Source organism: Protopterus annectens, chromosome 13.part0 (assembly GCF_019279795.1).
Source record: "Protopterus annectens isolate FY-2018-M chromosome 13.part0, PAN1.0, whole genome shotgun sequence".
Lineage (NCBI taxonomy): Eukaryota > Metazoa > Chordata > Ceratodontiformes > Protopteridae > Protopterus > Protopterus annectens.
This window is the reverse complement of record NC_056747.1, coordinates 174961498-174987889: the sequence shown is the minus strand read 5'-3', so window position 1 is coordinate 174987889 and position 26392 is coordinate 174961498. Positions and strand designations below refer to the sequence as shown.

Genomic DNA, 26392 nt, shown 5'->3' with positions numbered 1-26392 from the left:
GCTTACCCCTCCAAACATGTCTAAAGGTCAGTTCCTTGTGCTTTCTCCTATTAACCTGGTGAACTTGGGCATCCTGAAGCAATGTATCAACTGCCTCAAGTACAAACCCTCTCCTCTTACCTCCCAACACTCAGAGTTACGAGAGATGCATTTATATATCCAAATTGGAATCCACACACTCTCCAGCCAAGATCAGAATAGCAGGTCAAGAGGAGAAGGTCAACACTTGCACCGCACCACATGGAACACACAGCTCTCTAGAACACACACCAGCACTGCCTTTACATAAAAACACAAACTGCACACCCACCTTCGCGGAGGCCCTCGGTAAAAATCTACCCAAACAGCAGAGACCCCCCCCCCCCAAGGCAGAAAAGCACTGGACTACCACAACACAACACTAATGACGAGACACATAACTCTTCTAAACATAGTGTGCCACTTAACCAAACCAAAGCCCCTAAGACAAAACAGCATGCCCAACACACTTGTCATAGGTGACTCGATAGTGAGACACACTGATGTCCACTCACTAGCTTGAATAAGGAGAAAGTAACAGTCAGCTGCCTGTCAGGCGCTAGGATCTCTCACATAATGCATGCACTCAGTTCCCTCAACAACAGGTACAAATATGATGCTGTCATTGTACGTGTGGGTGAGACATACCTCCCTGGACTACATGAAAGAGACATGGAGGAGCTCTCAGATTATGTAGCCCAGGCAGGTATGACCCTAGCCCTGAGCAGCATCCTACCCTCACCCAGAATTATACCACAATACAAGTAGAAAATGATTGATTTCAACAATTGGCTAAGTTTCTGGTGTCATTCTAAGGGGATCCAGTATCTGTCTGCCTGGGATGACATGAGTGACAGACCTTGATACTTTGCCAGAGATGGCCTGCATCCGTCACCCCTGGGCTTCCGGATACTGGCCAAGGCTCTTGCTACCCCTGTAGTGCCTTTTTTAGGCGGTGTTCACAAGACCAAATTACCACCGTAACAGCTACAAACAAATGCACTCTGAGGGTCATGCTGCTCAATGCTAGAAGTCTAAATCTCAAAATGCACTCGCTCAAAGCACTCCTTAAAATGGAGAATATCGACATTTGTGCCATAACAGAGACCTGATTCAAGACACCAAAAAGCACCCCTGCACTACCAGGCTATAACTCATTCCAGAACTTGGACCAAAGCTCCAAAGGTGGTGGTGTTTCCATATTTATAAAGGATGCGCACACCTCCAGACTGGTAGCCCAACATAATGCATCTGAGATACTTCAGGTGCAGCTAACGTTGGGTAAGACAGTGATTCAGGTCGTAGCCTGCTATAGGTCCCCAGCCATGTCCCAAGACTCACACTCCATGTTCCTAAGCACTTTGGAGAATGTTAAGGTCCAACCTAAAACTCTCATACTGGGCGACTTCAAATATCCCTCCATTAACTGGGAAAATACTCATGTACCAATACACTTGCCCAAAGTTTCCTGGAATTCATTAAGTCTAATGCCCTGGACTAGCTTGTTCTTACCCCACTAGAGGTAGCAACATCCTTGATCTGGTCATTACTAACACGGATGACCGTTGCTCTACACCAGTAGTCAGCTCCTCCCTGGTTAGATCCAACCACAAACTAATTACCTTGGAAAGCCACATCCCTCCCACCCCCACAAAGGTAACCACCATGAAAACCTTCTCCAAAGCTAACTTTGGCTCCTAAAAACAGATGTGGCTAACTTCACTGCACCCAAGCAAATGAAGATCAGTTGCATGACCACCGAATCATACACCAATGCACTGTACAAACATGTACACAAATGCATGGATCTCGCCATACCCAATAGAACCAAGGCGTTCTCCTCCAAAAAAAGGAAGCCAATCTGGTGGTCCCCTGCCATAAACAAACTCTATAACAGAAGGAGGAAACTGATGCGAAATAAGGTGAAGTCCCAAGACTGGAAAAACTCCCTTATCAGCCTCAACAAAAAGTTGAGATCCCTCATCGAATCTTCTAAAGCTAGCTATAAAAACAGAATTGTTGCAGATAGTAAAGACAACCACAAGGCCTTCTATAGTTATGTAAAGAATCTCCACAGCAATACCCAGATTTGCTCTGAGCTACTGCACAATGGTACCTTCTATACTGAGTTAACAGGCATTGCCAGTATACTAGCCGACAGATTCAGTGCCAACTTTACCCCTCCACAAGGGACCAATCACAATACCAGTAGATTGCCAGGCACCCAGTATTACTGCTACACAGGTTAAACCAGCACTGTCCAAGGACAAGAATACAGCTTCTATGGGACATGACAATATCCCTGGCTGTGTTCTACATGAACTACAGAGTGAACAGGCACCTCACCTGTGTGCCCTGTTCAATCACAGCCTCACCTCAGGTTTTGTCCCTACCAAATGTCAGACTGCTACAGTCATCCCTGTCCACAAAGGAGGAGTGACTACAAACCCTGGGAGCTATCGCCCCATTAGCCTGACGAGGCTGATATGCAAAGCTATGGAGCACATCATCATGGACCTAATAAACAAGGATATAGGGAATCTCCAAACTCAACTTGGTCAACCTCTTTGAGTCAGTCACCAGAGCTGTGGATGAAGGCAAGGTGGTTCATACAGACTACCTTGATCTGGCCGAGGCCTTTGATACCATATCAATCAGGAATCATAGAAAAACTCACTAAGCTAGGCATCAACTCCTATATCAGTAGGTGGGTTGTAAACCGCCTCACAGGTAGAATCCACAGTGTGAAAGTAGCTGACTCCAAGTCAGACTGCTGACCAGTCACGAGTGGAGTCCCACACGGTTCGGTCCTGGGTTCTCTCCTGTTTGGTATCTACTTCTCTGAAGTTCAGACCAACACAAAGGGACTCTGGCTGACAAAGTTCGCAGATGATTGCAACTTGGGAGCTGCTATTAACTCCCCAAGTGATGTTGACATCCTACAGAAAGACCTCACTGAGACCAACGACTGGTGTCAAAACTATGGCCTTAAGCTCAGTGCTAAAAAATGTGTCATTATCCCCTTTGGGAAAAACCCAGTTCCCATGAATTACCACATCGATGGTAGTCTACTGAACACAGAAGGCGTTATAAGAGATCTGGGAACACAGGTTGACAGCAACCTCTCTTTTGACCACCACAACCTCTCTTTTGACCACCACATTGCCACTGTGGTCCAAAAGTCCTATGTGGCACATCTCATTACTAAGGGTTTTGCATCCAAGACGAAAGAGGTCATTGTCTCCCTCTACTCTTCCCTCATTAGGCCAATCATTGAGTATAATGCCCCATTTTGCATGTACCTCACTAAACACCTGCAGCAACTGGAGAGGCCACAAATGTACCTCACAAAGCAGATCCTAGGCCTCAAACATTTGTCCTGTATGGACAGACTAAATAACTATTCTCTGTCTCATATTGCCTACTTAGAGGCAATCTCTGCTTGACTTACAAAGCCATGTCTGACCCAGCTCCATTAGAAATGCTACATCTGAAGAAATCCCAGACCCTCTGCACTACACACTCCAGAGACCTCAGTCTCATTTCCACAGTCAACAGAACGTGCTGGAGGGACAGGTTCATAACCCAGAGACTGCCCATGCTGTGGAACAGACTTCCCCATACATGTCAAGCAGAGCACCTCACTGGCCCTATTCATGAGAAATCTTGATGAGTGGATGGGAAATAGAAAATTCACCCCAGGGATCACTCCAGTGGCTTTACTCGACAAAAGCCCTGTGGCACAATGCCAGAGTATTCATATGGGCTAGACTTGTAAAGGCTCCAGGGCCATTAGCCTAGTACACACCTATGAACCTATAAAAGAGCTATCCAAGAATATTTAGTCATCGGAATGAAGAATTAAATAACTAGCTAGATATATATATATTTTAGAAATGATGGCATCAGCAGAAAACTATATTAAGTTCTTTCAGAAACAAAATAATACAAAACAATTATTGAAAGCCTACCTTTTCCAGATTAGGTTGGCTTGCACCAGATAAACCCTGTTGGCATGGCTGGGACATGTAAAAATCTGGGTGGCTTTGCTGTCGAATTTACATGAACTAAACAAAAACATTTAATTTTTACACAAACTACTGGAGAAAAAAATGAATGTTCATATGCAGTATGAATACTTTGTAAAGAAAGCAGTTTATTAGAACATATGGTCTCGTATATCTTACCAGTCTAGTCACAAAACATTTAATGTTCTGTAGTCCTATCTCGCCTTCATTCTTACATACGGGTTTGGAGCCGACTCAGCCTATTACAAAGCTCAAAGTCTTCTAGTTGGCTCGTGGCTAGGTAGGTATCCCATAGTGCACCAGTACAATCCCCAAATCTCGTTTGCCGCATCTACGAGTTCAGATGTGCTTCTTGCTTGGCCGTGACTAAGTTTAAAACTTTTTCTATTATTATTACTTTACTGTTTAAATATAGCGATTTATCTGGTTCCAAATAGAGTTTAATAGTGCTAGAGTAATTTTTCAGCTGGGACATGTAAGGATCTTTGTGGCTTTGCTATTGAATTTACCTGTACTAAACAAAAACATATTTAATTTTTACACTAACTGGAGAAAAAAATGAATGTTCATATGCAGTATGAATACTTTGTAAAGAAGGCAGTTTATTAGAACATATGGTCTCATATATCTTACCAGTCTAGTCACAAAACATTTAATTTCGTCTCTGTGGAACTACAAGCTTGACCCTTAACAACCCTTTTCTTTACATTAATAGTGATCAGTGTTTCATAATTCTGAAATATTGACATTGTAATTAATGAATTGATATTTTTGGGTTGAGATCATGGGATCATTGTTTTTTGTTGTTGTTAACTATAGTCTTGTTGTACAATACTGTATTTCTCTTGTTTACATGTCAGTTCTAATTATAAAAGAAATAAAAATTAAAAAAAAAAATTAGCAAGGAAGGGCTCCCTTTTGCAGATTTTAATATCTAATGTTATTGATAAACCATATATGTTGGGGCTGCTCAAGCAGCATAGAGGGATAAAGCCCTAACTACGGCCCAGCCGACCCAGGTTCGGTTAGTGGCTCAGGTGAGTGACAGAGCAGCAGGGAGGGAGAGATGGATGTGCCTATTCTGGCAGAGGGTGCTTGCTGGTGACTCTCCCTAAGGGGAGGTGTGGTTCAAAGAGGGAATTTATCCTCTGATGCAACCAGTGAGCATTGGAACGGGGAAAAGGAAGAGTGGGGAGGGTATATAAAAAGCACAAACAGCTGAGCCCCAAGTGTACTGTTAAGATCCACGACCAGCCCCAGCAATACTGGGGCAAGTCTAGGGGGTAGAAGGATGCTGGTAGACTTGGCATGGACATGAGGCACTGGGAGCTGGGCTAAAATAAATGAGGCCTGAGGGACTAAAAAAAAATCTGTCTGGATGTTGCCCGTCGAATTGAGTGATCACTCCCCTTTTCTTACCACCTAGTTTCTGAAGCCAAACAATCTAACAACTCTATTGATCTCCTCCAGGTCCCCCCCCTGATTCATTGGAATCAGTATTGCTTGACAAGCTAAATTCTATTGACTGGATCCCATTATTTAGTTTAAATGACCCTTCTATTGCTCTGTCCTTCTTCTGTGTATTTATACCAATTCGAAACTGAATATTCCCTCTAACAAAAAGATGCATTAAAAATGGAAGACTACCATGGATTTCCCCAGACTTAAATGAGCTCATAAAAGAAGGGGATTCAGCCGGGAAAAACTGGAAATTTGACCCAAACTGTTCTTCCAGTTATGCTATCTTCTTACCCCCCCCCCAAAAAAAAAAAAATTGTAGAAGGAGTACAAATGCTACTAATGTATCTTTTTACCTTGTTTATAAATCTTATGCCTAGGGCAGCCTAAATCTTATTGGAAGTCTATGAAGTTACCATCTCTCAGCTGATTATTTCTAAAAATCCTCCAAGTTTTAAACCTGCTGTCATGAGGCCACTCTAAAAGTCCCCCCTGAATAACTATTGATTGTCACCCAACTGCATATATCTGTTCTGTAGCAAAATTACTTGAAATAAATGGTCTATAGCCAGATATGGGAATTAATCAGCAAATATGACATTCTGTCATATAAGCTTATTTACTCCCTTTCTGATCCTGTCCTCTCAAAGATGGAAACAAGCCTGTTAACTGGTACCATCTTTATTGAATAAAACAAACATTTGAAATTGATTATCACAGAATATCAATTCAAAACTTTATTAATTGTGGAGGTCTGGTTCCAGTAGTTAACTGGTTCATCAGTTATTTTTCAAAAAGATCACTTCAAGCCAAGTCCATTTCCTAATACCACTGGGATTAGTGCTTTCCCAAGTGTTGTCCCACTGGGATCACTACTCAGACCTTTTCTTTACTCCTCTATCAATGACGTCCCCTTGGACTTGCTTAAAAATCAACTGTATTCTTTAAACAGATGCCATTGTAATAACTAATAAAATGCAAACACCCAGCACACTCGAACTCAACTCATTTGGAGATGAAATGGCAAATTATGTTAGGTGCTTATGTGATTTCAGGAATTAGTGGAGTAGTGAATTTTATGAATGTTTTAAAGAGGAACAGAAACTGGAAAAGGTGCAAATACTTTAGTCACATGGTAGTATCATGTGATTATGCTCAAGTATTTTTAAGTTTAACTGTGGTTAATGAATTTATTCTGATGAAGACCGATTGGAGATTGAAAGCACTAAGTCTTAGTTTTATTAAAGATGGACTTCAGTTACTTCAAGTGCATTGGGTCTGTTTACATTTTATTTTTTTATTTATTTTTTTATCCTTGAAGCCATATTTTTAGATTATGTGTTTTGCATTGTAATACTTGGGGATCTTCCAAGTGTTTAGAAAATATTTTACAGAATAATTTCAGACACGTGAAGTGAAATATCAAATAAACTGACTACAAATTCTTTTAAAAATACAGTCATGCTGGATGGCAGTTTGTATGCTAAGCTCTCAGAATTTTAATAATGGTCCTGATGGACAATCCGTTTCCTTTTGTTTAAACACAAAGACACTTAGGGACTCACTTTAATCAACATTCTACCTTCAATTGTCACACAGAAAAGGCTGTTGAAAAAGACCTTAACCAGCTTAAATACTCCTGTAAAATCACACACCTTCTGACCACTGATGCTAGACAAGCAATGGCCATTAACATTTTAATCCCGCATCTTGAGTATGCCTTACCTATTACAGCTATAAACTCACCCCACATCACTACATTTCTTGTGGTAACCTATAACAAAATACTGTGGTTCATCGATTTGTTTAATCAGTGAGAACTTCATTGCCAAACAGTTCCATAAACTAAATGGCATCCTGTATCGGAGCCACCTACCTACTAAATAGTCTAACCTACCAACTGCTTAATGAGCTCTTCTGTCTTCTGTTAGCAAATAGACTAAAGCAATAGTTTACTGTGTTTGCAATAACAGAGACTTAACACTCAAAAGACATTAGTTTAGTTTAGCCACTGGGGAGAGGGAACTTTCTTAAAAATGCCCCAGCCAGTTGGAAAGTCATATGTCAGGACATTTGAATCACCAATACTCCATCCCAATTCAGAAAGCTACTAAAAGAACACCTTTTACAGGAATATAAAGGTTATGGACAACCCACTACTTACTATGCATTCTGTGACTATATCTGGCAGTTAGGCTCTGAGCAGTTAGCGGGTTGCTTCCTATGGTAAAGAGTTTGAATCCCCCAGCTTCCATTAGTCTGCTGTGTACATTGAGCAAGTTAGATTACCAGAGAGTGCTTAAAGGCAATTGGGAAAGTGGGCTAGGCTCCTCTGTGGTCTGGTGAACTGCATGCCTAGTAACTACATATGAACTATAGCATAATGTTGATGCAGTCACTTTGGCCATGGTTGTGTGACTGTGGATTTGGTATATAAAAGTAAGGAAGTGTAGGGAGCAAAGCCACTTTCGTAAAGTATATGCTGTGTGTGCTGGTGCATTGAGAATGTTATGTGCTTTCCAATTATGCAGTGGTCATGGGACATTGCTACTATTCTGCACATGAATCGCTGCACAGAAGGTCATTTTGAAGTAGTGAGAGTTTACTAAGGATGGTAGTGTTGTTGGGATGGATGTAGTTTTGATTGTTTTGGATGCAATGTGATCGTCTATAAATGAGTGTTGACTGGTATTTTTCTGTGATTAAAATACAAGCAATCCTTGTGACACATACTGATTAGTTTGATAATGTAATGACATTATACCATGCTTCTATATTTATATATTACTATAAATGTTTAGCATTTGAGTTGTATTATCCAGTACAGATATCAGCTGAACTGTTTATTTATTTAAATGTGGAGTGCTTTACACTTTTATCTAATGATCTGTTTTGTATGCTAGCCATTCTGTTTCTTACCTTTGTTTAGGTATTCTTACCTTTTAGCTCCTGGCTGTGGCTAAACCGTCCTTGGAGCAGCTCCCTCACCAAGTTAAAAATATAAAATAAATTACTAATATGCAGTTGACGTATTAATCGAGGGCACGGATACAGGTAAAATAAAAGGAGAGTCAAGTAAAATGCATAAATGAGTACAAAGTATTGTAAGAGTAATGAATATGAAAGTGTCATGTGAGACTGCTGTTCAGCAGTAATGGAGATGCGAAAGAGATGCAGGGGTACATAGAGAATGTTAATGCAATTAAAATTTGTGTGTTATGTACTAGATGTTGCTATAACTATGGCAGGAAACATTACTCTGCTTTTAATCAATTTAGTAACAGTCTGAGGTGGAATGAGACATTTTTCAATGGTATGTGAAGGGAAGAACGTTTTCAAAAGAATGCATGTCTTGCTGATTAAAAATTTGAAATGAGCTGTCTGTTGGCAGTGTTAAAGTGAGAAGAGTTGTGACAGTGTAGTCTGAAAAATCATGACAGGCTTGAGACGAATCAAATTAAAAACGTTCAAGTTGATAGCAGTTATGTTTATGAAGTATTTTGCCAAGCAGGGCTTCTTCTACTCAGTTCATGTCCAGCTAGGCCATTTGTATCTAGGTTCATCTCTCCTCTTAACTCTGACAGGGTGGGGTTAGGTCTCAAGGCAGGTGACATCATGCCTCATCACCTCCTGGGTGCAGGGACTGCTCTGTGGCCTTTTCCCTCTTACACTCATATCTCCTGTGCCAGTGGTATTTTCAGTAGTGCCACAGTTTGTCAGCCACTAAGTTGCGGATACCATACCTTATAGCACAGGTGTTCGCATCACGCTTTATTTTAATATTGTATAGCTTGGTACCGATGCTGTCAACATCAGGCATGTCCCAGACCTCTGTGGTCTTCATCTTACCATTATGGGTCCCCACTTTGCTGGACATCTCAAAAGATACCACATGAACTGCCTGGGAAAATTCCAGTATGTTGGTACACTTTTCCTAAGAAGCCCAAGCCCGTGACTTCAGTGAGTGGGCTGTTTAGGCAGATAACATTGATATTATGATCTTGACAGAAACTCTCAAGAAAACTCCCTCTTTCTAGAGCCCACCTGCCCATCTTGTCCAATAAGTCATGCATGATAAACTCATTAGGGAACCACACAATGCATTCCTTGTTACCCATGGAATCAGTAAACTATGCAATGCATATGGCGTATTTTACAGAGGGATCTTATTGATGGAATGCACTCTATGCTCAAGGGTTGCTAGATGAGTCATTCAAAGAAGAAAATTAAATCTCAAACCTCATCTGCCTTTGGTATGAGAATTCTGGTAGTGTATATGTTCTTATAATGCCGCACAGGAATCAGCCAGATCCAGTGTAGCTGTTTGCCAGCACGTGTGCCTTAGACTGAGTTTGATAAGGATAAGACAGCCTTTTTAGATGCACCCTTTTCAAAACCACATATATTTGGAAAGAAACTCATGAGCATGAATAAACTATCGAAAAGCAAAGCAGTGCAAAGCCCAGACTACTGTTTTCGAAAATTTACCAGCATAAAATGTGGTTCAGTACAGTACACAACCAGGATCTTAGTAGGAGGCAACTGGGGTAATTTCTAGTGTTGGTCACAGGTCCAGAGAAGAAGGTTCTCAGTACTCCCCAAGCAGCTTTGGTTCATCCAAGAGTGGGCAGAAGCACTCCTGAGATGTTGCCTAACTGTTCTGCCCTGAAGACAGTTGTGGTCATCTGTCCCTCTGTCTGTCAACTTGGAGCACTTTTAGCGAGGACAAATTGTTAAGGCCTGTCATATCCAGAGGGTGTACAATCCTATTTGGTCCCTACCCATTTCCATTTATTACCCTTACCCAATGTACCACCCCATCAGAAAAGTGCTACAGGAAAGGAAGTCATCATCATACCTCAGAAAAGAGCAACTGAAGGGATCCCAACACAGTGGAAGGAGTTAGGATACTATTTTAGTATCTTCTTGGCACTCCAAAAGACAAACACGTCTAACAATGTCGTACAATCCACCTGCGATACTCCATGCCTGAAAGTGCCTCAGAAAGTATTTCAGGAGGTGTAACAAAGTGAAACTGCCAAAAGAACCACTCAACAGGCTTCCAACGATTTATATTTAATAAATAAAAAATACATAAAAGGAACATAACAGACTAAGTTCTTTCATTCCTTATTGGAACTTCATCAAAACCTTTCATCTTGAATGTCACATATTTTTATATACAGATTAAAGTGTCAAACATATGAAAACTAGTGGTGCAATTTTAAAACCATTAGTGTTTTTTTCAAACATATTAAATCTTCTCACTTCTTAATTTAAATGTAAAAGAACAAAATAAGTTATTTAAATTTTTATTCTTGCTAATTAAATTGCTTGTAAAATATTTAACAATTCATCATTTGCATATCATAAGTAAACTATGTACAAACTTTAACTACACACAAATTATCCTATAATGTCTTGGATCGCAGTTTTAAAGCAGAATAAATGGAAATCATCTCATTTAGCCCTGGATAGTTCATGGCATTTAATTTTAATTGCCACTTAAGTTCCTTAAACTCCATGTGTACTTCCCAGTCACCTCCCCTTGTTTCACAAGGAACTTTTTCAATTCTGCCAAATATGAACAAACTTATTCCCGTACAACTTAGGGAATGTATATAAAAAGTCTTTCGGCCTTTCCCGATTAGGAGTCGCCACAGCGGATCACCAGTCCACTATTGATAGGCAGTGGATTTTTACGGTGTCGAGTTGCCAACCCAGTGCCCAACCTTCATGGAAGGCACACACATCTACCTGAATGTCTTTTACAGTTCACTCAACCTCAGGGAGGACATGCAGACTCCGCACAGAAGGCACTCCGGCCAAGAATCGAACCAGAGAACCTCTTGCTATGAGGCAACAATGCTAACCACTGCACCACCACTGTGACCTAGAACTTAGGGAATGTATATACAAAGCATTATTCATTTTCTTTGTTTTCATATCATAAATGTATTTGTAAATCCTTTTTGATAAGGCACGTTCCACTTTTCCCAATATAGAAATGGGTGCATTCTTCAGAAATTGCTATATAGACCACACATATTGTTTTACAGTTGCCTTTGACTAATCTGATTTTACTATTCAAGCCATTTCCAATAATAAATTCATCTTTAACTAAAATATAAGAACATTGTTTACTTGCACCACAAGTATTCATTCCTAAGCTCTTCCTGGTTTGATTCCCTGAATTGTGAATCCATTCCAAAATTGTTTCATATTGGGAGCAGTTGTATAAACAAACAGTGGTTTATCTGCCAAAATATCAGTTAAACCGGGAAATGTGTTAATAATTTTTATAAACAATGTCCCTAATTTTATGCGCTGCTTCATTATATTCAATAACAAGAGCTCTACCATCTGCAATCCCCATTCACCATTTATATTCTCCAGTGTCAATTTATTCATCTTGCTGTCATTTCCTAGTAGGGGTTTGTATCTTGAACCCCAATTCATAAGAATGGGTTAGAAATATCATTAATAAATCTAGCTAGATATCCCCTATCTTTAAAAAAATTGTTCTAGTTGTCCAAATTCTATTTCCAAATCCCTAAGTTGTGATATCATCCTAGTGGTCTGAATAAATTGTCCTTTTACTAAACTTTTCTTCTGACTAACGGGATGATAGCTGTCATAGTAAAGGTACGAATTGCTGATTGTGGGCTTTCTATGGACCCTGGATGTAAAACCTCTCTGTCCCTGCTAATCAAAGTATCCAAGTAATTCATAGTTAACTATATCCATACTCCAAAAGATGAAAGATCAAAGGCCAGTACTAGGTCTCAGCAGTCTAAACACCCTAATTCCAAAATAACCTTTTAAATGTTCACTATGCATTCTGGCATTCAGTGCTTATCAAAAGACTGAACATGCCATTTAGACCTCCAAGAAGCCTAATTACTTATAAAGATCACCAAGGAGCCCAAAGTGCTTGTTTTATAGTCATTTCTGGTTCTGGACACTTCTGTTTGACCTCACCTCGGCACCCATGTAACCTAAACATGTATTGAAAATAGCAGCTCACTTGAGGCTGCAGGAGGCCAAGGTCTTCCTGTAACTGGATGACTGGCTCCTCATTGTTGCATCAGTTCAGGCCGTAACTTTGTCCAGGGACTTCCTACTCATGTTGTTCCCTTCGCTTGGAATAACAATGACTCTTATGAAATCCCATTTGTTATCATTTCAAGTGAGGAATTTCATAAGGTGCAAGTTAAACACAATCGTGTCCTGTACACATCTCCTTCAGAACATGATCAATCCTTCACGTTATAGAATCTCATACTCAATGGCTGAACTCTATCTCAGAGCAGTTTTTTGTCTGAAAACCCTAGAACTCATAACAGCAGCCATATTGATGGTACCTCAAGTCAGGTTACATATGAAAGTCCTGCAATGGATTTAGAACTCCTGTACTATCAAATCAAAATTTCCATCTGCAGAAAATCCATCTCTGCAGGTATAAACCACAATAGATGTGTTTGCAGTATGATGGGTGACAACTACAGTGGGCGGATGATTCAAGGTATCTAATTGTATCAGAATGCAGACACCACATTTGGTTGTCTTAGGTGTAGATGTGTATGCTGTAGGGTGGGAAACACTACAGTGGGCAGATGGTTCAGGCTGTCTGGTTGTGTTAAGAGTCCAGACACCACATCTCGTTGGCACAGGAGTTCAGTGTTCACTTAAGTGGAGAGGCTGTCTGTCCTTCTCACCTTTGCTGACTTTTAGGACTCTTTCCCTCACTAGGTGATTCCCATATGCTCAGAAAACATGGCAGTGGTATAGTATATCACCAGGAAAGGTGGGATCTGTTGTTACCCTTATGCTAAGAAGCTATAAGATTCTGGCAGTGGGCTATCCAGTCACATTTTGGAGGAGGTGAATTCTCTTGGACTGAGTCACTGTTCATTAATACCCTGCAAGTACTTACTCAGCCTGTCTGTGACTTGTAGACCATTCATTTTATGGGGCAAGCCTCAGTGTGACCTGATCATGTCTTCAGCCGTTGTGAAATGCACCAATTTCTTCTCTGTAATTCCTCAGGAGAGTGACCCCAGGACCCCATTGTCCACAGATGGCCCCTGAACTCCTCTGCACTTTTTTCCCACTTCCTTTCATGATGAGGTTCATTCCAAAGCCAGACTCCATAAGGTCAGAGCTCTTCTCATAGCTCCTTATTGGCCTGAAAAGATATGGTTTCACCAGCTTCACCTTTACCTTCTGTAGAGTCCTTATGCCTTTGCCCTAGCAAAGCCTTTTTAATACACATTTCCAGCAACCCTTCCCCAGATATGTACTCCCTCAGACTCCTGACTTTGCTTATTCAGGTCTGCTAATTGTTGGTAATCCCTGTCCTTCCAGTTGAATAATACAAACCCCCTCCTTACAGAAGCTTCTGCTTACAAACGTACAGATAGTCTGCTTAGATAATAAGTAAAGGCTTTGGTCCCTTTTTTGCTCCTGTTCCATTTCCTTCTGATATTTTTTTTTATTCTAACCTCAGTTGCTAGTTGATTTGCAATTCTACTGTGAGTCACACCTGTAGAGTTGGGGTTTCTGTAGGTCAAGAATCCAGAGGGGAAGGCCAGTAGATACACAAAGTGCAAGACCATCAATTTATTGTTCTTATGCTCTTTCATTCAGTTTATTATGCGAACTTCAGCAAAACTAAAAATACATAAAGGTTATATGAGTTAAGTATTCACCACACAATCACATGATCAAAACCAATTAATTCTGCAGGACAGAATATCCTGTCATACAGTATTATAAATGACACTTTCAGGCTTTGGAAATGTTGATTTGATGGGACATATTCCTTTTTCATTTAAAGCTAGACTGTTTTTGAAATACTGAAGGTGTTAGAGCCATTTTTAAGGGGAATCATTCTTCTTCCTGCCATATGGGGCTTGATACCACCATGCAAGTTATAGTTCGCATTCGAGAAGCTTAATGTGCTTCTATAAGAACCCCCCCCCTCTTTTGAGGACCTAAAATACCTGTGTGGGAAAATGCTCTTTGTGGTAGTAGTGACCTTAGTCAGGAGTCTCTCTCTAGGATTTATGATCTTTCAGTTAACGGCCATATTTGTACTTTTATTCAGACAGAATTTCTTGTAGAGCTAATCCCTCTTTCATAACTCGAGTGGCCACAAAGCAGTCTAAACCAGAGTATCAACCTACCTGTATTTTTCTTCTGAGTATGCTAGCTAAGGAAAGTATCTGCAGCAGGCATGTATGTCAAATAGATTTTTCTATTGCCAAAACAAAAGGTGCTAACATGGATGTCCAACTTTTATTTCTTTTGCTAAAGCCATCTCAGAAAGCTTTGCGAATCACTATGGATACATGGCAGTTTAGCTGCTTGCACCTTTGTTACATTAAGCTTAGCAAGTTTTATTGGGTAGTATTAAGACCCATTGCAGACAAATGGTAACAACTTTTAGAACCTTTTTCCACAGTGATTGCTATGCATATATACCATGAAAGCAAACCTATTCAATGCATACTTCGTACATATGTATCACATGTAAACTGTTATAGACACAACCAGGCTTACACATACAGAAAAAAATAAATAAATAAAGTAATTAATGGTCAGACTACCACCCAAAAGATGTAAGCAGGCTACAGAAAGACTGCTTGCCCTAGTAAGATGGGCTTGTAAGACTCATTGAACATGTGTATGATTAAAAGATGGATAGACAAATCTTCGCAGTGTAGTACAGATTTGTTCAAACTAAAATGCTAGCATAGCAGATAGCATCAGATAAATGTGTTCTGCTTCTTTTTTTTTTTTTTTTGCCAGATTTAAAATAAATAACTGTAGAACTGTGAGTCTGTTTGAAAAATGTATCTTCACTAGTCAGTAGGTATTGATGTCAGAAAGGCAACCACAATCTCCTGTCTTTAGAAGTGTCAACAAAGGAGTGAGGGACATCCTGTGTAAGAGGGGCATTTACAACATGGAAGGGGGGGGGCAAGCTGTTGCTGAGAAATTTCACTAGTACTGAGAGCCATTTTCAGCTATGACTAAGCTGTGTGAACACTCCCCTTTAGTGGACAAACATGGAGCATGGATATTATGTCAGTACTTCCGCCCTTCTACCTCTGTCCAAGAATCAGCAGCTTACACAGGCAAAGGCTTTAATCGCTTAGAGTGTACAGCACAAATCAGTAGCAAACTGCAGAAGAGCAGTCACACTGTACTGCATATCAGCGATACTGCTACAGTCTGCAGTGTTGCTTGTGCTGGATAGACTGCACAATAATCGAATCAAATAATGTGCTGTGTATTGGTGTGGTTAAAATCAACAAAGTAAATGTGTCAGTCTTTCAGCAGAGATTCCTCATCTGTATACTGCTTAACTGTTGTAGACATGGCTCAGGACAGGAGGATAGGACTGCACACTAAGCCGTCTTATAGCCTGTATTGTTCCTCACGTATGCAGCACAGAGGCTCAGCAAACGTACATTGTTTTCCTTATTGAGTATGGGCCAGCACAAATCCCGAGGGTGGGGTAATCCAGCTGTGATTCGAGGTGTAACTCCTACTGAAATCTACCTTCTCACTGTACGAACAGCCTAGGGGCACTAAACAGAAGAGAATGGCTGCTCATTCCGAATGTAACAGGGCGCTAAAAATTTGTAACGCTTCCTCAATGGAACTTGAGAAGTAGACCTAGCACAGACAGTCGCACCACGTTGCCTCACTTCACAAATTTAATGATTAATATAATGTCAGTACTAGTGTATAGAGTCTGAAAAACCTGTGTATGTTACAAGGTTAACAACCGTGAAAGACTGAAGCAGCCAATTTTGGGTTGAAACACTTTGTAAGGTAGACATTTGTCAGTATGCTGCCTCATTTCATATGTATGATTTGAGATTTAATAATTTTTAGCATTTGCTGAACTTCTTGGATTGTTCAGGTGTGGGAGCCTAGGGAGTAACCTATAAAAGAAAAGTACAGTGAGCAGTTATCTAGTTGCCTGGTGGTGGTGGCAGAGCCACACACAGAGGGGCAAGTAATTGACATGCCAAGAGTGAAGGAAGATATGGAGAAACGGAATGGATATAAACCTGGGGCAGGCAGAAGCTAAGGATTGCACCATTTACAGGGAGGAAACATACTGAGAGTCAAGTTAGTCCACTTTTAGGGCACCTAAACAGGTTCACACATACAAAAAGGTATAAAACATTAATACAGAGGAGGCAGGCACATTGGAAAAGTAACTTTCCTTGTCACATGGGGCAGCACGATTTGATGAACAGGCTTTCTAGTCAAAATGACAGGGAAATTTTCGCCTGTGTGAATCAAATCTTGTTTAACCTAAAAAAGCCATTAGATGGCACCAAATATCCTTCCTGGCTTAGCTGAGCCCAGGAGAAAACAACCTTTCAGAGAAGATTAGCCAACTTGGTAAAATATTAGTATTTAGCAAGTGATATCTTTTTTTTAAATCCTGTCATGAAGGCATCCACCTGACTACCTACCTGTAGAAGTGGCAACCGTCAACCACTCTATGCCAGGGTAACATTGGACAGTGCTCTAAACTTCTGGAAAATGTGACTTGATAAGAAAATTGCTGCATTTTGCAATTTGTTTTTCTTACACAAACAATCCAGCATTTCTTAAGAAAAATGTTAGCATAAGGTTAACAGTAACAGAACTAAAACAGCTTATTTTCTAGGGGGATAGTAATGTGAACTGCTGTTTTTAATGTTACCCTTTATTATGTTTTTGCAGTGAATGTATTCATTGATGTTACAATGTGTACCACCTGTATGCATCTTCCTGAATGTTTACCACAAAACTTCTCTTATTAGGTAAGAACTTTGTGTTATGGTTGCCAGATGGTTGGGGGACTCTTGATTCAGAAGGGGGATCAGAAGGCAGAGATTGGGAAAAGTTTCTTGGAGATTTCCTCACAGCTGAGCCACTGTAGAACTGTCCTGCGACTGTTCGATGACCTCTCAATGTTTGCCTACTCCAAGCAATATGGTCTGGGCGCACAGGTAAGTGAGACAGCCATACACCTCTGTAGTTATAGGTAACTTCTTTGTAAGCATCAGTTTTTGCAAACTGTCTGTAGTCGTTCTTTAAGCAGTGTACACAACAGCATGCAAACTGTTGTCATGACTTTGACTGGCATCCATCCTGATGCAAATGGATAATAGCAAATTTGACCTGCCATGTATTCCGTGTTTGTACATGCTGGCTGACCCTGTCGATGAGTGGATGTGGAGTACTTCCTGTCGATGCCTCATCCCATGTTGTAAAGTTGTAAACTGCCTATTTAGTATATGTTCTTCAAAACAGGAAGAGCGATTTTAAAACAGGAAGAGATAGTCAAATCATATTTATAGTAAGATGCTGATGAGTTTAATTTATTCAGCTACATGAAAGCTTAAGTTCAGTGAAGAAAAATGCAACTGGGAAAACATACACTGATAAAGAATACTCATTTGCAGGGAGTGTTGTAGCAGAAGTGGAAAGGGCCCTCTGGTGATCATAGCTGCCGACGTAAAATGAGCTCACTATATGAGAGATCTGTAAGGAGCACTGAGGGAATAGTGTTATACTTGTTAGGACAAGTTGGTAACAGTAGAAACCAGGAAAGCTGTCACGGTTAACAGTGACAAAAGAATGTACAAGGTATTCTGAAGACTTGATTTTAGTTAGTCTGTAGATTTAGTGAAATGTTTTAGAAAGGGCTGCAAACAATGGTTCAGGTTCTGCACCAAAAGTCTTATGAAGAGATGCTAAAGAAAATAATATATGATCTGATAAAAAAGGGTCCTTCTCTGGTAGTTTGTTAGGCTAATGCCACAATTTTTTGGACTATTTATCAGATAAAAGTTTCTCCCGCAAAAACACAACACACGTGGGCCCTCCTCCTCTCATTATGCACAGTCCTACCAGCCCTCTTCATTTATTTTTGCACCACCTAAGGTTCACTCATAGAGGTAAATAGCTTGTTTCCTCTAAAAATTCTTATGGCTAAGAGTAAATACCATATTCCTTTCCTTTTCTTTCTGTGTTTTCATTGTGGTGTTTCCCTGTTGCTTCCTTACCTCTTGGCAAAAAAATTAGCCATTTGTTTCCTTTCTGTATGGGTCCATCATTTCTTTAGCGTGTGGTAGCCACTCTGCTTTTTCAAAATGTTTCTGTGGCAGGTCTGTTCTGCTTTTGAGCACATTAATGCCTTTATTGTCTTAGTCTTCAAAATAACAGCTGTATGTGTCCTGTTTGTGTCACATTTAATAGTTTATTGGTTTTAAACACTGAAACAGAAAAGCTCTTTAGAATTTTCATTAGTGAAAGATGCTCCCTGCTTTAAAAAAAACATTGCTGGCCTTATCCTTTTTCTTGCTCTTCTGCTGATAGTTGCCTTAAAAAAAGTTTCATATGTTTAGAAAAGGTTGTGTTAACAAATTTGAAGGGGGAGGGTTTCCCATAAGTAGACCAGATATAACTCTTCTGCCATTGAGTCCCCAGTAACAAAGAGTTTCTCCTTCTCAAGGCCATTCTTGCCTCAGTTTACTTACAAAACATGTGAACAGCCAAATTAGAAAAACTCCCACAAAATTGTAATTAAATCTATGGCCTCAAGTTCCCCTGGAGTTAGTTGCTGACCTGTTAGCCACATTCAATTTTTACAACTTCCAATGTTCTGCCAACTGACTGTCATTTGCTGGCCAGTGTTCTCTGGAAGCCCAGTCTTATTTTTAAACTGCTACCCATGTCTCCAGTATTTCAGGGCACTGCAGATTCCCTGCATTATTTCCTTCTAGGTTCATAAGTGATTACTAGGCTAATGAACCCAGGGGGCCACACTTTACAAAGGTGAGAATCAAACCCTGTACCTTATGTCTGTAAACTGAACATGTTAACTGGTATGCCAACCCCCACCCCAGATTTTAATCATACCAACATTAATGTACTAAATGTTGATATTCTCAGTTTTGGTACTACCAGTCTCAGTTTCAAGGTATGAATGGATTAGATGACTTCTTAGGTACCTCTTCCAATGCCACCCTTTACAGCTTTAGGTTCATGGTGCCTACCTTTCAAGTGCTAGTATCTCTGCCAGCATTTCGAGTGTAGGCAACTCTAACTGCAGCATTTCATGCCCAACACTCCCTGCACTGGCTTTTCAGGCCCCAGCAGCTCAAATGTAATCAGATTCCATGGCTCCATCTGGTGATATTTGCCCCCGTACCTGTCAAGCATCAAACCTCTTAACCAACTGGACATTAACTTTTTCATTCCTTAACCTGAGAATTCACCCAAGATCAAGATGAGAGATTTCCATAGCAGACTCTCATTTAGACAGCCATTAGGGTAATTTATGGCCACTTTGGTGTCCTGCCAATGAAGGCATTTGTAATAGCCTAATCCCACTGCTGTATAGGGAGTGTGTAAGTCTACATCACTACAGAGAGCCACAATGCCTTCTCCATGTGAGTGTATGGTTTCCCACACCCATGTTAAAGGCCACCAACAGGTTGTGGCTTGGTGAGCTGAGCCTAATACCCAGCGCCAGACCATAACATTTGCATCATCTAACCTCTTCTAAGGGACTGAGGCTGTGCACAGGTGTCACCACCCCCCCCCCCAATCCAGTACAGGCACACCCATAATCTCCTACCAGCTCTATCAGGCAATCGAACCACTTATCCAATTTAGGTCACCTTGGCCACAGTTAGGGTTTGAGTCTCTTAGGCCAAAAGAGCTAGTTCATCTGTTGCCTTTTTCCTATAATGCAACACTCCTTAAACCTCCCTTTTCTGCTTCAGTCCTTCTTTGCCAAGCTTGAATACCCAGCCTTCAGTTCTCACCCCCCCCCCCGGTTCAGTTAAAGTTTTCTCTATCTGTTACAGTTCCAGAGTGGGTGCAAAAGTCCTTTAAGTCTCAGCCCCCTCCAGAGATGCCCAAGAAGTAAATTGCAAAAGTAAATATTTAGATCCAGAGTAAATATACTGGCAGAAAATATAGGCGATAAGAGGTTAGACCCATTACTTCCCCTACCCAGCGATGCTAAATTTGAGGGATTTCTGCATTTGATGTGGTAACGAAGGGACTGGCTCAATAAACCAGTCTGTCCTTACGAAAGGAAACATCTGAAGGTTTGATGCCTTATAAACCAGTCTGTTCTTACGAAAGGAAACATCTGAAGGTTTGATGCCTTATAAACCAGTCTGTTCTTACGAAAGGAAACATCTGAAGGTTTGATGCCTTATAAACCAGTCTGTTCTTACGAAGGGAAACATCTGAAGGTTTGATGCCTTATGAACCAGTCTGTTCTTACGCAAGGAAACATCTGAAGGTTTGATGCCTTATAAACCAGTCTGTTCTTACGAAAGGAAACATCTGAAGGTTTGATGCCTTATAAACCAGTCTGTTCTTACGAAAGGAAACATCTGAAGGTTTGATGCCTTATAAACCAGTCTGTTCTTACGAAGGGAAACATCTGAAGGTTTGATGCCTTATAAACCAGTCTGTCCTTACGAAAGGAAACATCTGAAGGTTTGATGCCTTATAAACCAGTCTGTTCTTACGAAAGGAAACATCTGAAGGTTTGATGCCTTATAAACCAGTCTGTTCTTACGAAAGGAAACATCTGAAGGTTTGATGCCTTATAAACCAGTCTGTTCTTACGAAGGAAACATCTGAAGGTTTGATGCCTTATAAACCAGTCTGTTCTTACGAAAGGAAACATCTGAAGGTTTGATGCCTTATAAACCAGTCTGTTCTTACGAAAGGAAACATCTGAAGGTTTGATGCCTTATAAACCAGTCTGTTCTTACGAAAGGAAACATCTGAAGGTTTGATGCCTTATAAACCAGTCTGTTCTTACGAAAGGAAACATCTGAAGGTTTGATGCCTTATAAACCAGTCTGTTCTTACGAAGGGAAACATCTGAAGGTTTGATGCCTTATAAACCAGTCTGTTCTTACGAAGGAAACATCTGAAGGTTTGATGCCTTATAAACCAGTCTGTTCTTACGTAAGGAAACATCTGAAGGTTTGATGCCTTATAAACCAGTCTGTTCTTACGAAAGGAAACATCTGAAGGTTTGATGCCTTATAAACCAGTCTGTTCTTACGAAGGAAACATCTGAAGGTTTGATGCCTTATAAACCAGTCTGTTCTTACGAAAGGAAACATCTGAAGGTTTGATGCCTTATAAACCAGTCTGTTCTTACGAAAGGAAACATCTGAAGGTTTGATGCCTTATAAACCAGTCTGTTCTTACGAAAGGAAACATCTGAAGGTTTGATGCCTTATAAACCAGTCTGTTCTTACGAAAGGAAACATCTGAAGGTTTGATGCCTTATAAACCAGTCTGTTCTTACGAAAGGAAACATCTGAAGGTTTGATGCCTTATAAACCAGTCTGTTCTTACGAAAGGAAACATCTGAAGGTTTGATGCCTTATAAACCAGTCTGTTCTTACGAAAGGAAACATCTGAAGGTTTGATGCCTTTCTCCCCAGTCCTTCTGGGTGGGTTATTTTTCTTGTAGACATCATGCAGGATGCCATAAAAAGACAAGATATTTTGCCATTCACAGGAATGTTCAGTTTGGGCAGAGACACCAGGTATTAACATATCATTAGTGATCCTCTACAGAGTTCTTATTGCAGAGCACAGTTGTCCATTCCCCAGACAAAATTCCTGGGCTTTAGACAGATTTAGGCTGTGTGTGTTCAGGTCTTTCAACATTATTCCTGGGTATGTTGAACTATGTTGCGGACATGCTATATAGTATGACAGATAAATTACTTAGTGCTAGGGAAAAGTTGCATTACGGCCCCCTTAAAAGAGAAAATTGAATGCACAGGCTTACTTCCTCAGGTGTCAGAAACATTGTGTTCCACATCAACTGTAAAACTATGGAAGGAGCTGGTATAACAGCAGGATATATTGTAGCCATTGAGTGGCACGGCACATATGACTGCATATGACACAGTTTGTTGAAGACACCAAGGTGATCGTTATATGCTGCCCTTTCAGAAGTTCCCTTCTTTTTGGTCCAGAAGTAAATGGACCTGTGTAAGACCTAAATAAAACAGCAGACCATGATGTTTGTGAATGTTAAATTTCCTTTACTGTAAAGCAGAGGAGCAAATACCAGATGTGGTTTCAGGGTTACCTGCAGCCATAACAACAGGAGGTGACATAAGTAAGCAGACACCTGAAAGCTCCCCCCCCCTGCAAGGAAGCAGGAACCTCAAAGTATCCCCGATCAAGGAAGCAGGCACCTCAGAGTATTCCCTGGCAAGGTCATGGGACCAGTATAGAGGGTCCCTGGCAACTTCAAGACGATGCAATCAGTGTGGAGCACAGTAGTCCTGATTCCTTGCCTAAATGTTCTTCACAGGATAGAGTTAGGGCGAATGTTATCCCCCCATATCCATACAATGAAGGAGGATTTTGTTATAGAGTACATTCTTTCACTATTTTTACACCACCTTGAATCCTGTCTTACCCTTACCTGATGCCCCACCCAGTCAGAAAATAGTGGGAAGGGAGGAGGTACTAAAGATTCTTAAAAGCAGCATCTGGGTGGTTCCTTTGCACCAGAATGAACAAGAATATCATTCTAGATTCATTTTAATTCTTAAAAAAATAGTGGTCCATTCTGGATCTCCATGAAGTAAAATTTCTTTATTCCCTAAGGAATCTTTGCATGGTCATAATGTAGTCCACCCTTCCATGTCTCTGCAGGAGATTAGATGTGCTTTTGCACCTCCAAGATGGCTTTTTCCACATAAGGGTCAACAAGGAATCAAAGTGGTTTCTGTGCTTTCAGGTAAGGGCAAGTCACAATCAGTTAGATCACTAAGGTATTCACCAGATGGATGTCTGTAGTAACAGTTTATCTCAGGTTGCAGAGATGGACGGTTTTTACCTGTCTGAACAACTGGCTACTTGCAATTCCATCAGAGGATGATCTCATTCATTTAGAGGAAGTATTGTCTGAAGCTGCTGGCATAGTCATAGCAAACCTCACAAAGTCTCACCTTCTCCTGAAAAGATATTCATTTGATGTTTCTTTACTGTAAGGATTTGTTGTGGCTTTTTGCCCTAAGACAAGTTGCAGTGTCTTAGCCATGCATTATGCCTCAGGGCTCTAGGATTTGTAAAAGCATTGACCTTCATTGGTGCATCATGCCATACTTCTCATGACAATCCTTCAGTAGACTTGTCTGGTGGTCTCCCTTCTGCACATCATTTGGATCTCCAGGACATGTTACTATAATCTAGCCTGGTAGCTAAATATTTCGAACGTCAATCCCTTTCAATTTTTGATTCATCAGGTTAGTACCACCAGTTCCTCTCCCATAGGGTAGATGAAGGGCATTATAACAGGTAGATAGACAGTCTAGGGACCTAAACTCCTTAGAAGTTTCACTATCCTGTTAACCAGACTAGTAGCCCAGCATAACAGATCTGAGATACTTCAGGTACAACTAACACTGGGTAAGACGGCGATCAGGTCATAGCCTGCTATAGGTCTCCCCAACCATGTCCCTAGACTCTCACTCCATGTTCCTAAGCACTCTAGAATCTATCAAAGACCAATCCAACACTCTTCTAGGAGACTTCAACTACCCCTCCATCAAATGGGAAAACTACTCAAGCACCAATACATTGGCCCAACGCTTCCTGGAATTCATCAATTTCAGCGCCCTGGACCAGCTCATTCTGACCCCAAGTAGAGGAAGCAACATCCTTGACCTGGTTATTACTAACATGGGTGACCGTTGCTCTACACCAATAGTCAATTCCTCCCTGGTCACATCCGACCATAAAGTAATCAACGTGGAAAGCTACAGCTCTCCCACACCCCCCACAAAGGTAACCACCTTGAAAAACTTCACCAAAGCTGACTTTGAACTACTAAAAACAGAGGTGGCTAACTTCACAGCACCTATGCCAATGGAAAATAGCTGCATGACTGCCATATCATGCACCAATCCACTGTATGAACATGTAGACAAATGCATGGAGCTAGCCATACCCAACAGAATCAAGATGCTCTTCTCCAAAAAAAAAAAAAAAAAAAAAAAGAAAGAAGCCAATCTGGTGGTCCCCTGCCATTAATAAGCTCTACAACAAAAGGAAGAAACTGTTGCAGAAAAACGTGAAGTCCCAAGACTGGAAAAACTCCCTTATTAGCCTCAACAAAAAGTTGAGATCCCTCATCAAATCCTCTAAAGTCAGCTATGAAGGCAGAATTGCGGCAGACACTAAAAACAATCACAAAACCTTCTATAGCTGTATCAAGAACCTCCACAGCAATACCCAGATTTGCTCTGAGATACTGCACAATGTTACCTCCTATACCTAGCCAACATACTGGCCGATAGATTCAGTGCCAACTTTACACCTCCCCCTTAAGGACCAATCACAATACTGGAAGAATACCAGGCACCCAGCATTACTGTAGCACAGGTTAAAACTGCATTGTCCAAGGCCAAGAATACAGCTTCCATGTGACTGAATAATATCCCTGGCTGTGTAAACAGTGAACTACAAAGTGAACTGGCACCACATCTGTGTGTCCTGTTCAGTCACAGCCTCACCTCAGGTTTTGTCCCTACTGAATGGTGCACTGCTACAGTCATCCCTCTCCAAAAAGGAGGAGTGACTGCAGACCCTGGTAATTATCACCCCATTAGCCTGAGAAGTCTGATATGTAAAGCTATGGAGTGCATCATCAATATGGACCTGATTAACAAAGATATAGGAAATCTCCAAACTCTAGACCCCACGCAACTTGGCTTAGTGAAACGGAGATCATGCCTGCTCAACCTGGTTGACTCCTTTGAGTCCATCAACAGGGCTGTAGATGAAGGTAAGGCAGTGCATACAGCCTACCTCGATCTGGCCAAGGCCCTTGATACCATTCCTCACTTGGAAATTATTGATAAACTCTCCAAACTAGGTATCAACCCCTATATCTTTAGGTGGGTTGCAAATTGGCTCACAGATAGAACACAGTGTGAAAGTAGCGGACTCTCAGACTGCCAACCAGTCACGAGTGGAGTCCCACAGGGATCAGTCCAGGGTCCTCTCCTGTTCAGCATCTACTTCTCAGCAGTGCAGGCCAACACAAAGGGACACTGGCTGACCAAGTTCGGAGATGACTGTAAGCTGGGAAGCATTATTAACTCCCCAAGTGATGCAGACATCCTACAGAAAGGCCTCACTAGACCAATGACTGGTGTTAAACCATGGTCTTAAGCTTAATGCCAAAAAATGCATCATCATCCCCTTTGGTAAAAACTCAGTTCCCACTAATTACCACATCGATGGGAGCCCACTAAACACTGAAGGTGTTATAAGAGATCTGGGGATGCAGGTTGACAGCAACCTCTCCTTCAACCACCACATTGCCACTGTGGTCAGAAAGTCCTTCTATGTAGCACATCTCATTACCAAGGGCTTTGCATCCAGGAAGAAAGAGGTCATTGTCTCTCTCTACTCTTCTGTCATTAGACCAGTTATCGAGTATAATGCCCCATTTGGCATGTACCTCACTAGACACCTGCAACAGCTGGAGAAGCCACAGAAGTACTTCACGAAGAGGATCATAAGCATTAAACACATGTCCTACATGGACAGACTCAAAAGACTCCAGCTATTCTCTGTCTCATATCGCCTACTTAGAGGTGATCTCTCCTTTTCTTACAAAGTCATGTCTGACCCAGCTCATTTAGAAATACCACATCTAAATAAATCCCAATCCCTCTGCACCACATGCTCCAGAGACCTCAACCTCATTACCACAATCAACAGAACATGCTGGAGGGACAGGTTCCTCACCCAGAGACTGACCATGCTATGGAACAGACTTCCCATACATGTCA

At 41.0% G+C, this 26392-nt stretch overlaps 1 protein-coding gene across 2 annotated transcripts in view; it reads left to right on the top strand.

The window, feature by feature from the left end:
- The window catches only part of PEX11G (peroxisomal biogenesis factor 11 gamma), a 141242-nt gene that overhangs the window by 21721 nt on the left and 93129 nt on the right, over positions 1–26392 (top strand). The window contains exons 2-3 of one of the 2 annotated variants that reach the window (XM_044090752.1): positions 8434–8558; positions 17339–17527. In XM_044090752.1, the coding sequence (XP_043946687.1) occupies positions 17366–17527 (162 nt within the window). In that variant the 5' untranslated portion in view covers positions 8434–8558; positions 17339–17365. The remainder of the gene's footprint in view (positions 1–8433; positions 8559–17338; positions 17528–26392) is intronic. The other variant, XM_044090751.1, reaches the window with a different exon arrangement.